This window comes from Schistocerca piceifrons, chromosome 4, assembly GCF_021461385.2.
Source record: "Schistocerca piceifrons isolate TAMUIC-IGC-003096 chromosome 4, iqSchPice1.1, whole genome shotgun sequence".
Classification (NCBI taxonomy): domain Eukaryota; kingdom Metazoa; phylum Arthropoda; class Insecta; order Orthoptera; family Acrididae; genus Schistocerca; species Schistocerca piceifrons.
The window spans coordinates 191,081,527-191,096,616 of NC_060141.1; the positions used below are offsets into that span (position 1 = coordinate 191,081,527).

The 15,090-nt window shown below is 37.0% G+C and overlaps 1 protein-coding gene across 1 annotated transcript in view; it reads right to left on the reverse strand.

The window, feature by feature from the left end:
- Positions 1-1,186: 1,186 nt before the first annotated feature.
- The window catches only part of LOC124794945 (centromere-associated protein E-like), a 622,348-nt gene continuing 608,444 nt past the window's right edge, over positions 1,187-15,090 (reverse strand). Inside the window, exon 21 of the mRNA XM_047258659.1 lies at positions 1,187-1,677. Coding sequence (XP_047114615.1) covers positions 1,669-1,677 — 9 coding nt within the window. The 3' untranslated portion in view covers positions 1,187-1,668. The remainder of the gene's footprint in view (positions 1,678-15,090) is intronic.

Genomic DNA, 15,090 nt, shown 5'->3' on the forward strand with positions numbered 1-15,090 from the left:
CATATATATTCTATACATATAGGATTTGAAAGACTAAATAAATAAATTAATAACCCCCCCCCCCCCCCACACACACACACACACACACACACCATAAGAAAAATCAGTTCATTTTGAATACAGCTCACTTAATTTGGTTGCATAGCTCACCTGGTTGCAGCTGCTGTTGCTGTAAGTTTTCAAATAGCCACCAAGAACATGGTAGTTGCTGCATTGTTATTAGGGGCCCAATGAACATGCCTTCACTCTTCGTAATGTCAGCCACAAACCTTCCAAATCGTAGACTTAATGATATTTGCACCACAGCTTTTGCTGATAAATTTAGTTTCTATTTATTGATGCAATCATCTCTTCTTAAATGTCTGATCTTTAATGCTAGCATTCATCTATGCACCTCTTCATACTATTCTGTTATTTACTGTGATAACTTTTTAATTAAATTTCCAATTAAAATTTCTATCTCTTATTTTCTTCCAAAGGTGTGATTTACATTAAAAGTATGTCAGTGCACATTTCTAGAAGTCTCAAACGACATGCTGATTTCTCCTACATATATCTCATGAAAAGATAACAAGGGCAAAAATTAGGGAGATTAAAACTCATTCAGAGTCTTACCAGCAATCATTCTTATCATGTACCATTTGTGACTGGCACAGAAAAGTAATGGAAGTGAGAGTGGTACTTGAAGAACTTCTAAGACACACCACTTAAGGTAGCTTTTGATACAGATGTTAATGTAAATGTTGATGCACATGTAGATTCCTTATAAGCATTCAAAAACCATATCAATACTTCCAGTTTTGCTGGCTCGAACGATCACTGTGTGGAGAGCTGTTTCCTTACTCATACAAAAATATTCTGGGTAATTCTGTGATGGTTTTCCAACAAAAAATTAAAAAATTTAAACAAGTACAGTCTGTGGGCTCAGGTTCTACAAATCTGAAGATAAACACTGAATATGTCAAACAGTGAGATAAATGGAGTTAAAGACTGGCATTAAAGTCATGATTGACAATTACTGAAGATTTAATTAACAAATTTGGTCTCATACAAAAATTTTGTAAATTGATTCCTACATTAAAGCAGAAAGTGAGATACACAAGACATGAGATGATCAATTATGATTTTTCGTCAAATCACAAACTAGTAACAACAATATTCACAAAGATTTCAGGCAGACACATAAATTATGTAAAATGTAATGTGTTTTATATATTTTTATGTAGATTTTGTGTGATATTAGTCCTTTGATAATAAACACACTACTTAATAATATCAGTGACACTAAACACATCTGGTACCTATTTAATGTTCCTAACCTAAAAGTCACTCTTCTTGAACTCCCATAAATATGTTGAACACATTAAGACAAGCGTTTCAACTATTCACTTCACACTGTATTCAAATTTTGCTACTTGAAGAGACAGTCAATTCTGTCAAAATATGAATGACATGACACCATAGTCAGTATCTTACAGTATTTGCACAATCTTACTGCATTTTCACATCTCCCTTGATTTATTTGGCCAATACTCTGTAGATGAACGGCATTTCTGTAGCACTTTTATAACTGGACAAGTGTAACATCTCATGTTGGAATGGCCAATACTTTCACATAGCTTCTGTTTTAGATACCGCACGTTGTTGTGTAATGTACTCACAGTTCTTCTAAGACATCTGTAAATTCAAGTATTATTCACATGGAATGTTTTATGATTTTATTATAGTAGTAACCATATGTTGTAATTATAATTACTGAAACTGTTATCAAACAGAAGGATAGTTCAATGGAACTTTTATCATAAGAATATTAAATCAAAGTAATGTGACACACAATTGAAATGCGTGAGACAAATAATAAGAATTCTACAGACATCTGTTGAGGTACTTTGACTACTACTGCCTGTTTAAGAAAGTGCAAAAAGTATCAAAAAATAATCTATTTATAAATGATTTGAGACTCTAAGTTCCAGCTAATTTTACCAAGCTTAGACAATATGTCTATAGCCTAGATGTGTCATACAAACCAGCATAGCTAGTGATTTTCAAGTTAAAACATAACACAGCTTAAATAATATTTAAAGCCTTAAACATGGCTGCAAAACAACAACTGTGTAATTCACAATAGATTGAAAAATCAGTCAACCAGTTGCAAGTAAAGGTTTATTATCCCTTGACCATATTTGTAAAAATATATTCTTCAGAAGTTTTGGCCTTGTTACATCACATGATGCAACAGGCATCACAAGATAAAATATTTGCTTATGTTACACATACCTTATGTCAGAGTCTAAGGCCAACTGCACTTTTTATCACAAATAATTATCAAGCTTAAATTTAAACTTTTAATTGATGTTATAGTTGCTTTGAGTTCAAATTTGGCACTACTGTATCACCAGTATTTTACCCCTGATGTTGCATCAGTGTCAATATTATTAAGAGTAAGCCTTATAGCAGGTACTGTTAAAAAGTAAAAAAACAAAAACAAAAAAAAGAAATACATAGGGGTCGGACTATATGTTTGCTAATAACTGTTTTGTACCAACTGTCTGTTAATAAATTTGTTTTGAAGGATGTCTGAATTCATGAGCCCAGCACCTTACGATTCCTTAGTAGCTACTACCACAGTCTAATATTAGACTGTGCTACTACCATAGCAATAGTAAATGATATCACATACACATGAGAAACATGTTACACACACATGTTGAGACTTTAGTGGAAATGTTGTGATTTCAACTGATGGAATATTCTCATACGTGACTTTCCATTCTGTAATTGTGTCTTTCACATTTTGCTTTAGAAGCCATCATAAACTGGAAGCAATTAACAGCCCTCTTGTCACTAAGGAATCTGGGATATTTTTACCTCTCCTCTTGTTTTGCTATCTGCCTCCCTAAAATTCATTTTTTCATTTTTGACTAATTACTGTTAACATACGTGAGTATAATCTGTATTTCCATAAAAGAGAAAGGTTGACCCTCAGTTTTAAAGTAAATAACACCAGATCTAATTTTGTGCCTAGTTTGATGAATGTAATTGATTTTATAATTTATTTTGACTATTTCTAGTTAGTATCTTTCATTATAGGGAGAAATCAGTAATTGTTTCATTACTTAATTTCTACTGTTGACGTAGAAACAAATATAAATTCTCTGCTAATTATATACATTTGGAAGATAAAATGCTAGTATTCCTAAAGTATCTATTTGGCTTTAGTCGAAAATAAAGTAATAAACAGTTTTGTCAAAAGTATTGTTTGCATAATGATATATGTTAATTTCATATTTTAAACAATTAATTTGGCTTAACTCTTGCAGTAGAAGAAACTGAATAAGATGCTTCGATGTATTCCATTAATTTAATGTTTCTGTAAATTTAACTTCGAAAGATATGTAGTTTCAGCCCCTATTATTGTGAGGATATATAAGGGCTCAAATTTTGCTCACAGGACAGTCAGTCCACAGATGAGTTTCAGATGAGGAATTTGTGTTGCTTAGAATGACAACAATGCATCAACTTAACAGTGAAATAAGTGTTACACCAATAGGCCATGTGTTAAAACACTGACAGTGCCTTCTCCATACGTCCCTTTTTTTCTTCAAGAACTGTGAACTTTGAGGTTAGGGTTTTAGTGCTCGTAGATGTTCAACAGTAAACTATTGTAGCAGTATATGGAGGTTTGTCTGCAAAGTATTAATGAGGCTTATCGAATGTTAAACATCAGTGCACTGGCCATATAACTGTGTATTATTAGGGTGTTGTGAAGAGCCGGCTCCATTATTTACAGTAGTCAGTGTTGGAATCCACAACCCATTTTTCCACCAGTACATCAACACTGAGGACAACAAACAAAGAGGTAAACAAAGCAGACAGAACTGCTACACTCTCTCAAGCTCTTCATTGACTCAGCTCTTTCAAAAACTGGAATAGGTTGAAACTTTTTTCTCACAGAGAATTTAAAAAGTGGAATGGGTGAGAACTTAATTCACACAAAATGTTTGAAAACAGAACTTTTTAGAATACTCCCCACTGTGGTATGTACCAAAGATTTGGGCAGATCTGCATCAGAAAGCATAACATATTAACAGTAGCTACTTTCTGTCAGAAATTAGTCTCTAGGAATGTATTCAGAACCTCATAAAAGTAGGCACAAAAATCTTGACACTGGCATACTTCTCCCAGCTGGTTGCTAGCCCAACAATCTAATATAGGAAATGCCATGGAATAATAACACTGTATCATTGTCCTAGGCAAGACTGATTTGGGGGGGAAAATCATGAATCCTGTAATAGAACTGATCAATGATTCATTTAGATTTCTTTGTACTTGATGATGCACACAAATAACTGGAGTACTTGAAACATACAAACAATTCACTTCAAACACAGACATTTCTATTTACAACTTGAATTGAAACCAAATGGCAATTATAACAATCAGAGGGCTTGAATGGGAAGCAGTAGTTGACGAAGGAGTGAAACATGTTTGCAGCCAGTACCAGATGTTATTCAGTCTGTACACTGAGCAAACAGTAAAGAAAACCAAAGAGAAATTTGGAGTGGAATGTAAAGTGCAGAGACAAGAAATAAAAACCTTGAGTTTTGCCAATGAGGTAATTCTGTTAGAGACAGCAAAAGGCTTGGAAGAGCAGTTGACCAGAATGGACAGTGTCTTGAATGAATGGTATAAAATGAAAATCAACAAAAACATGACAAGGACAAGAGAATTTAGTTGAATTAAATCAGGTGATGCCGAGGGAACTAGATTAGGAAGGGAGACACTTAAAGTAGTAGATAGTTTTGCTGTTTGGGTAGCAAAATAAGCGATGATTGCTGAAGTCAAGAGGATATAACATGCATACTGACAATGGCGAGAAAAGCATTTCTGAAGAAGAGAAATTTATTTACTTTAAATATAGACTCAAGTGTTAGGAAGACTTCTCTAAAGGTATTTGGCTGGAGTGTAGTCATGTATGGAAGTGAAACATGGATAATAAACAGTTTAGACAAGAGGATAATAGAAGCTTTTGAAATGTGGTGCCACAGAAGAATGTTGGAAATTATATGGCTAGATCACATAACTAATGAGGTGACACTGAATAGAAACTTGTGCCATAACTAGACTAAAAGAAGGGATCTGTTGATAGGACGCATTTTGAGACATCAAGGGATCGTTAATTTGATATTGGAGGGAAGTGTGCAGGTAAAAATCATAAAAGGAGACAAAGAGATGAACACAGGGAGAAGATTCAGAAGGATGTAAGTTGCAGTAGCTATTTGGAGATAAGGAGGCTTATACAGGATTAAGTAGCATTTAGAGCTGCATTAGACCAGTATTTGGACTGAAGGCCACAATAAAAAACAGTAGGTGTAATTTTCTAGACATTGCAAGTACATTTAAAATTAATATTACGAGCTGTTACATAATTATTTTTCTATAATTTTTTGGAAAATTTGTAACATGACTGTTAATCACATTCCTTCCTGTGAATGCATTTTTGAAAATGTTTATCTTTATCATAATAGATTTGCATCTCTCACAAGTTTTTATACCTTTGGTTCAGTGTTTGACTTGTAAATAGTAGTACATACTTGGTGCAAAGTGAAATATGTTGGTTGGCTCTGTTTCATCTACTGGTTATAATGGTACAGCCTCCCCCAGGACTCATATGAAATGTCCGATACCACCATTTTTTATACGCATCCAGATAGTTATCAGACAATTCAGTGGTTCCTAAGGCCTTGTATGTGTGTCTGCATATATATAATTCTGTCCTATTTGATAAAAAACTTGATATTCATTGGGAAGGCATGCTGAATGTTCTGGAAGGATGTATGTTGCCATAATTATCGGTGAATTGTTGTCATTGATAAAATCATGTACATATACTAAATTAAGTAACTAATCAAGAAATTGAAGTCATAAATAACTAGAGACTGTGTTATATTAAGAAAAGTTATTAAAAAATCCAGGAGTATGTGTATCATGTCTGAAATCATCAACTCTGATAATAAAATTAAAACAATTTGGAATATTATTAAAAGAGAAACAGGTCAACCAAGAGCAGAGGAAGACAGTATTACCATCAAATTGAATGAAAACTTTACGAACAAAAAGTCAGAAGTTGAAAATATTTTTAATAATCATTTTCTAAATGTTGTGGATATAGTAGGATCCAGGTGTTCATTAGAAGATGCTAGGCTGTTAATGGAAGAGGCCATACCTACGCAATTTGATACAATTGAAATCTCACCCACTTCTCCCTCTGAAATTAGGAAAATAATAAACTTGCTTAAAAGCAAAAACTGACATGGAATTGATGGCATTTCCAGCAAAATACTAAAAGCTTGTTCTCGACAGATAAGTAAGATTCTCAGCCACCTGTGTAATAGCTCTCTGGAACAGGGCATTTTCCCTGATAGACTGAAATATGCTATTGTTATACCTATGCATAAAAAGGGGGATAGATCTGATGTCAACAATTACCGTCCAATCTCCCTTCTAACAGCTTTATCCAAAATTTTTAAGAAAGTAATGTATTCAAGAGTAGCTTCACATATCTGTAAAAATGAAGTACTAACAAAATGTCAGTTTGGTTTCCAGAAAGGTTTTTCAACAGAAAATGCCATATATGCTTTCACCAGTCAAATTTTGAATGATCTGAATAACCGAACACCTCCCATTGGGATTTTTTGTGATCTCTCAAAGGCTTTTGATTGTGTAAATCATGAAATTCTGCTAGACAAGCTCAAGTATTGTGGCATGAGTGGGACAGTGCACAAATGGTTTAATTCGTACCTAACTGGAAGAGTGCAGAAAGTTGAAATAAGTAGTTCTCGTAACATGCAAAGATCAGCACATTCCTCAAACTGGGGAACTATCAAGAATGGGGTTCCACAAGGGTCAGTCTTGGGTCCTTTGTTGTTCTTATTATATATTAATGACTTGCCATTCTATATTCATGAAGAGGCAAAGTTAGTTCTCTTTGCTGATGATACAAGTATAGTAATCACACCTGAGAAACAAGAATTAACTGATGAAATTGTCAATACTGTCCTTCAGAAAATTACTAAGTGGTTCCTTGTAAACGGACTCTCACTGAATTTTGATAAGACACAGTACATACAGTTCCGTACAGTGAATGGTATGACGCCATTAATAAATATAGACCTTAATCAGAAGCATATAGCTAAGGCAGAATATTCCAAATTTTTAGGTATGTCCATTGATGAGAGATTAAATTGGAAGAAACACATTGATGATCTGCTGAAACGTTTGAGTTCAGCTACTTATGCAATAAGGGTCATTGCAAATTTTGGTGATAAACATCTTAGTAAATTAGCTTACTACGCCTATTTTCACTCATTGCTTTCATATGGCATCATATTTTGGGGTAATTCATCACTGAGGAATAAAGTATTCATTGCACAGAAGCGTGTAATCAGAATAATAGCTGGAGTCCACCCAAGATCATCCTGCAGACATTTATTTAAGGATCTAGGGATATTCAAAGTAGCTTCTCAGTATATATACTCTCTTATGAAATTTGTTATTAACAACCAAACCCAATTCAAAAGTAATAGCAGTGTGCATAACTACAATACTAGGAGAAAGGACGATCTTCACTATTCAAGATTAAATCTAACTTTGGCACAGAAAGGGGTGAATTATACTGGCACTAAAGTCTTTGGTCACTTACCAAATAGTATCAAAAGTCTGACAGATAACCAACAAGTATTTACGAAGAAATTAAAAGAATTTCTGAAGGACAACTCCTTCTACTCCATAGAGGAATTTTTAGATAGAAATTAAGAAAAAAAAATATAAAAAAAATAAAATAAATAAAATAAAATACAATAAAAATAAAAAAACCACAAAAAAATAAAGTTGTTATATTAACTTAAGTATGTTGTTAAATTAACCTAATTATGTCATGTATTGGAAAATTTGACTCGTTCCACATCATTACGAAATATCGTATTCATGATCCATGGAACTAGTATTAATCTAATCTAATCTCATCGTTAGCATGAACAATCAATGCTTCTAATTAACAAAGCAGTAGTCTAAAAATCCAATAACAAAAGAACACACTATCTTGAGAAACAGCTTAAAAGTTATTAACAAGCGACGTATTTTCATTGGTTATTTATTTTTATGTCTTCCTCTGTAATTAATATTCTTTGTATATACATTTCTAATCAACTCTCCAATTGTTTACATCTCACAGTTTTCCAATTTCGAGAATTTGAGGCATTATTTGTGCATTCTATGTATTTAATCGGATAAAGCATGAGCTGTATACTACCATTACATGTTAGTAACCAAATCCAAACTGTAATTAATTACATAACTAAAATAATATAAGAGACATTATTGTAATTCAAGTTCAGAATGATTTTCTTATGGAAAACCAAGATATTATTATAAAAGATTGACACTGAATATTGTATTTTATACCTTATTCAGCTGTAACATCAGTTTATGTAGGTGTTGTAAATTTTAATTGTAACATCAAAATTGTACAAAATTAATAATGCTTTATTTTGGTAGTAATTGTTATGATTCTGTATAAAACAATGCAGCGATGCTGTGACAAGTCAGTTTTGAAGTTACTTTTGGAAGTCAAAGAGATCAGTGAAGTCTGTCCGTGTTTTGTTTACATGATGAGTGTGCAGTTCAGATGTCAATTAATGTGAATAAATTTTATGAAGCATGACATTTCCCATTCATTCAACAATGAACATGGCAGAAGAAAATTAAGTTAAATAACATTCAACATGAATTGTTACATGGTGAAGCTGTGACTGTAAATGGTAGACAAAAGTAAAATGGAATAAATATGAGTGGAACACCTGTATCTTTTTTCAATACAAAAATTAAACCTAATTATCCTACTGCAACCAACAGCAATGAGTAATACTAGTAGACAATTGAGCCTACATGAAAAAGAAACTAAAATGGAGTTCAACAATGAAGTCAGGTCAAACTAATTACATTTGGTAATTATTACCCCATTCATACAGTGCCAAGTTAAGGTCCAAGCAACACAAGCTACCACTTGGGGCACCAAGCCAAGAGGGGTGCCAGAGGCACTATACCTGCAAGATTTCTGTGCAGGACATATAAAAATTAGTAGCAGCTGCTTGGAATTCCAAACTGAGAGGGGCACAAAACTGTAAGATTTTTTATAGAGTGCATATCACAAATAGTAGTGAAAAACAGCATGAGTGAAAGTGCATGAGGGAAAGTGGGGAGGAGGTGGGGGGGGGGGGGGGTGAAATGGTAAGTCAGTTATGTGGAAAAATAATCTTGAACTGGTCTCCATTCATACAAAAAGACTAATGGTTTGGTACACTGGAGAAACTCATCCCCATCTGAGTCATTGTACACATTATGTTTGAGACGATATTTTCAAAATTTGATAAAATTCAGTGTCATTAAATATGTAAAACATTACAATATCTCCTTCAGAAATTGGAAACACAACAATGAGCAGATTGCAGTCTCTTGTCTTGCACTCTATGTGTATGATTTCAGTCTCTGAATCATACAGCCCTTATTGCATATCTATTGCCCATTTCTCCTCAGAAAGATAAGATGGGTCTTATAAAGTTACCATATTAGCTTCTAATCAAATACTGCTTACTGAGTCTCATCTCAGTTCCACTACTGGATGCATTATTTCCTTATAGAAAGGTCACAGTTGTTAGTAATGCATGGGAAGTCATCTGGTAAAACAGAAATTATTGCCAAGGATTTTCCAAGAAAGACTTAAATGTTTCTGCTTTTCTTTTTTAATTTTTGTAAATCATTTAGTATCCAATATGAACAGCACTCTTAGTTTTGTAGCAAGCGGGGATGACAATGCAGTAGGAAAAGTAATACAGTTAATGTAAAGCACTTTATTCAGAAGAGTAATTATACAACAGGTCTACATCAGACACTGGTCGAGAACACACTAACTTTATTTCCATGTCTCCAAAGAGCATCACAATATGAACAGCAACCCTTAGTTTTGTAGCAAGCAGTCACAACGATGCAACAGGAACAGTGATTTAGTTAATGCAACATACTTTATTTGGAAGTGCAATTATACAACAGGTCTACATCAAACACTGGTCGAGAATGCACTGACTCTCTTCTCCCTCTCCCCAAAGATCATCCAATGTCACCAGCCAGAGACATTCAGGCATCACATAGAGGTCAATATCCCCACAGAACCCCCTGCTGGGAGTATGGAGTACTGTGGGACGTGGTAATCAACTACTATCAGCATGCGTAGATGCATGTGACTGGTCTCACAGTGGCTGGAACCATTCAGGACATGATGGGGACTTTTCTCATAGTGCTGTATGATGTGCTGATGCTTCAAATGACTCAGATGGGGCAACAGGTGGAGGAAGTGGGGCAGAAGCTCACTGAATTTAGCGCACATCGAATCCAAGTATGGGAATAATATGGTCATCATCCTTAGTGTCCACTGTTTGATGTTCAGGTGTGCTGGAGTGGAGTCCCATACAGGTTTACAGGTTTAAATTGGGCACATAAGACTGCCATAGGTTTGCCACACACTAAACTGCAAATGTCTGTGGACTGTGTTTGAGCACCCTGTACAGGCCTGAATGAGGTATCTGCAGAGCAATCAAACAATGTCACCTCACAACATGACAAAGTTGCAACAGGCAAGGTTCTTGTGTATAAATATCTTTGGGGTCAAATGAGTTGAGGGGAGCAGCATGTGCACGTTCCAAATATGTTCCCGAGTATGATGCACAAGTATAGGTAAGTCCACCGGTCTTGTGTTGACTACAGGCTGAGCAAATTCTGCAGGCAGGACAAGTTCATCTTAGACCACCTCTGCCAGAAACACCTGTAGATCATCCTTGAATGCTGAGAGGATGCCAAGCAGGAACCACAGGAGAGCCTAGGTCCAGAAACTGCCACTGCAGATCAGGACCATCTTCATTGTTCTGTTTCCCCTCACAATGAGGCCATTACTCTGTAGGGATCTGAAGTAGTCCACATGTGGGTGGTCCCACAGAGATGACACAGGTTGTTGAAGAGGACAGATTCAAATTGACAGAATTGATAGGTAGTAACCAAAGTTCAGGAGTGCTAAAGTGAGCAATTCACATCTTGACAAATGCATGTGTGGTTGTTTTGGCTGTGATGTCATGCATGGATAGGGCTTCTACCTATAATAATGTCCTGTCTGCCATGGATAAAAGGTATCAAAACCCTTCCAGCTCTGGCAAGGGCTCAACAATGTCAAGGTGGACATGCTGGAACTGAGTCTTCAGGATGGGAAAGTATCTGGGGCGACAGCTTGTCTTACTACACTGAGATGCAAGACAGCTTTGTGCCTAACAGTGGCAGTCTCATTTGATATTTACCCAAATGAATCTCTCTGTCACTAGACAGACTGTTGCCTCAACACCAGGGCGACTCAGGTTGTGCAACTGATTGAAGATTTTGTGAAACACTGTAAGAGCACTAGAGTTATGGCCTGTTCTGTGAAAAATCACGAATTAGGGTTGTGTGAAACATGGTAAGAGACTGATTTTGATGTGAAGGTTTGTGTCACTCTCGTTGAGGTCATCAATGCTTGAGTCATTTGTTTGTTCAGTTGCCATGTGCTCATAGTCATATTGGAGAGAAATTATGCTGATTCTTGAAAGGTAGACTGCACTGATATGGTCCACCCCAAGGACATATGTATGTCAGGCATGTACTGTGCCATAAAGTTTAAATGTCTGCATCATTATGGCCTGGCATCCTTAGGTGGGATCCTGATCCAGCAAAGGTTTATGGTCCACATACATGGTCACTTGGCGACCCCCAGTACCCTCACAGGAGGATGTGACCCCCGTGTATACTGTGAGGATCCCACAGCTGAAAACTAACTCTTTGAATGTGAGAGGGACAGTTTCCTTAAGAAGAACTGAAGCAGTTGGGAGTACCCTATCTACCACCTGCTGAAGCACAGTCCCATCACAGTGTCACTTGCATCAGCTGTGAGTGTGAGTTGTGCTTCAAGGTAACAGTGTTTGAAAGTAATGGCTTCTGATAGACAGTTCTTTGTGCAATGGAATGCTTCTGTCATCTTCACTGACCATGGAGCTTGGCTGTCATATTTATCTTTTCCTGATAAGGTGTTTGTGAGAGGTGACAGCAATGCGGCTGCATGAGGAAGGTCTTGGCAGTAGAAGTTTAAGATTCTGGGGGATTGATACAGGACATAGAAAATTTCTGGGAGTACAAGGTTTTTCACCATCTCCATGCATTCTGATGTGGGACTGATGTCTGTTGCATTGAGTGTATGGCCTAAGAACGTCACCTCCATTGTCAAAGTTGTGACTTTGCTTCTTTAATGACAGAACACCTTGTCATAGTGTGACTAGAACTTGTTCTAAGTGTTTCATCATGAGTGTCTAGGTGCAATGAAGGTTTGCCAATAGGTGAATGATGCGAGTAGTCATACCACAGATTGGTATCTCTGAGTTATTCACCAAGTGAAGTCAGAGTCCCAATGTTTGTTTATTGATGTGCCATCAGAAGATAATGAACTTATTTCAGAGTCCATATCCACTAAAGGAAAAGTAGTGTTGTATTATGAGATCGGGCATGAAGAGACATCCTTATGTAGGTGTCATCATTGCAGCATATGTTTGCTCTATTTGTGGATGGGGTGGGCAGCTTTACTCATTGTGATGGACCAAAGTGAATTTTTTGTCCAGCTGACATCTTTTGGGTACTCAGAGGGAGTGTAATATTTGTGAGTGTCATGTCTGAATTGACTCTGAAACCAGCACACCAACGGCCATGGGCCAGCTATGACATCAGTCCCATCATTGCTAAGTGATGCAGGCAAGGTGGTCATGTTATGGAATTCTGCCAACTGTGTAGGTGACATGACATCATCCTCATGTTGTGTCGAGCTAGCTTGAGCAGGATTGGGTGGTGTGGGAGATGTTCTTGGCCCAGTGCCACACATTATGGCATCTGCCTGTCTGTTTAATATCTGCCAGTGGCATACAATCTACCAACAAAAATCGTTTTCCTAGAGATACAGACAGACTCATGTACAATCATCACCAGTTGCAATAGAGTCAGTAATTTAATGATCCAGGCATGTCAAGCATTATGATCAATAGTTATGCGAAGGTAACACCAAAGTCATGGGGGTGTGCTGTTGTGGAGTCACTGTTTGTAGATAGCCTCCTGCAGCTGTTACTCCAGGGTTCAAGAAAGTCTCTACAAGAGAACTGTCTTTCTGGGCTGTATCTGTTTGCATGTGACAGAAAGAGGATAATATCACTGACTAGCTCAGCCTGTCCTTCCAGGTAGCAGAGCAGTTGACATACATTGAATCAGTGTCTAAAACGCATGTTGCTTCTGAAATGCAGTCCAGTGTTGCAAACCCCAAATCCCGGTGAGCAAGATATAACAGTGGTATTCTGAGGCATGAGCTGAACCTTGGAAGTGAGGCTGACAAAACTAATGTAACATTCTTCAACGCGATAGGCAACTTGGTTATCAATTGTTTGTGGCAACAAGATAATCTGATGCCAGTATCCATTTCAAATTGCAGGAAGAGAGAAAGACATGAAAGTGGCATTACAATTATCTTTAAGTCTTTGCTGGTTAAGAGCACTGTCTGTGAAAGAATTCTACATCTACACCTACATCCATAATCCGCAAGCCACCTGACGGTGTGTGGCGGAGGGTACCCTGAGTACCTCTGTCGGTTCTCCCTTCTATTCCAGTCTCGTATTGTTCGTGGAAAGAAGGATTGTTGGTATGCCTCTGTGTGGGCTCTAATCTCTCTGATTTTCTCCTCATGGTCTCTTCGTGAGATATACGTAGGAGGGAGCAATATACTGTTTGACTCCTCGATGAAGGTATGTTCTCGAAACTTCAACAAAAGCCCGTACCAAGCTACTGAGCGTCTCTCCTGCAGAGTCTTCCACTGGAATTTATCTATCATCTCTGTAATGCTTTCACAATTACTAAATGATCCTGTAATGAAGCGCGCTGCTCTCCGTTGGATCTTCTCTATCTCTTCTATCAGCCCTATCTGGTATGGATCCCACACTGGTGGGCAGTATTCAAACACAGTGGGCGAACAAGTGTACTGTAACCTACTTCCTTTGTTTTAGGATTGCATTTCCTTAGGATTCTTCCAATGAATCTCAGTTTGGCATCTGCTTTACCGACGATCAACTTTATATGATCATTCCATTTTAAATCACTCCTAATGCGTACTCCCAGATAATTTATGGAATTAACTGCTTCCAGTTGCTGACCTGCTATATTGTAGCTAAATGATAAGGGATCTTTCTTTCTATGTATCCGCAGCACACTACACTTGTCTACATTGAGATTCAATTGCCATTCCCTGAAACATGCGACAATTCGTTGCAGATCCTCCTGCATTTCAGTACAATTTTCCATAGTTACAACCTCTCGATATACCACAGCATCATCCGCAAAAAGCCTCAGTGTACTTCCGATGTCATCCACAAGGTCATTTATGTATATTGTGAATAGCAACGGTCCTATGACATTCCCCTGCGGCACACCTGAAATCACTCTTACTTCGGAAGATTTCTCTCCATTGAGAATGACATGCTGTGTTTTGTTATCTAGGAACTCTTCAATCCAATCACACAATTGGTCTGATAGTCCATATGCTCTTACTTTCTTCATTAAATGACTGTGAGGAACTGTATCGAATGCCTTGCGGAAGTCAAGAAACACGGCATCTACCTGGGAACCCGTGTCTATGGCCCTCTGAGTCTCATTAATGAATAGCGCGAGCTGGGTTTCACATGATCGTCTTTTTTGAAACCCATGCTGATTCCTACAGAGTAGATTTCTAGTCTGCATAAAAGTCATTATACTCGAACATAATACGTGTTCCAAAATTCTAAAACTGATCGACGTTAGAGATATAGGTTTACAGTTCTGCACATCTGTTCGACGTCCCTTCTTGAAAACGGGGGTGACCTGTTCCCTTTTCCAATCCTTTGGTATGCTACGCTCTTCTAGAGACCTACAATACACCGCTGCAAACAGGGGGGC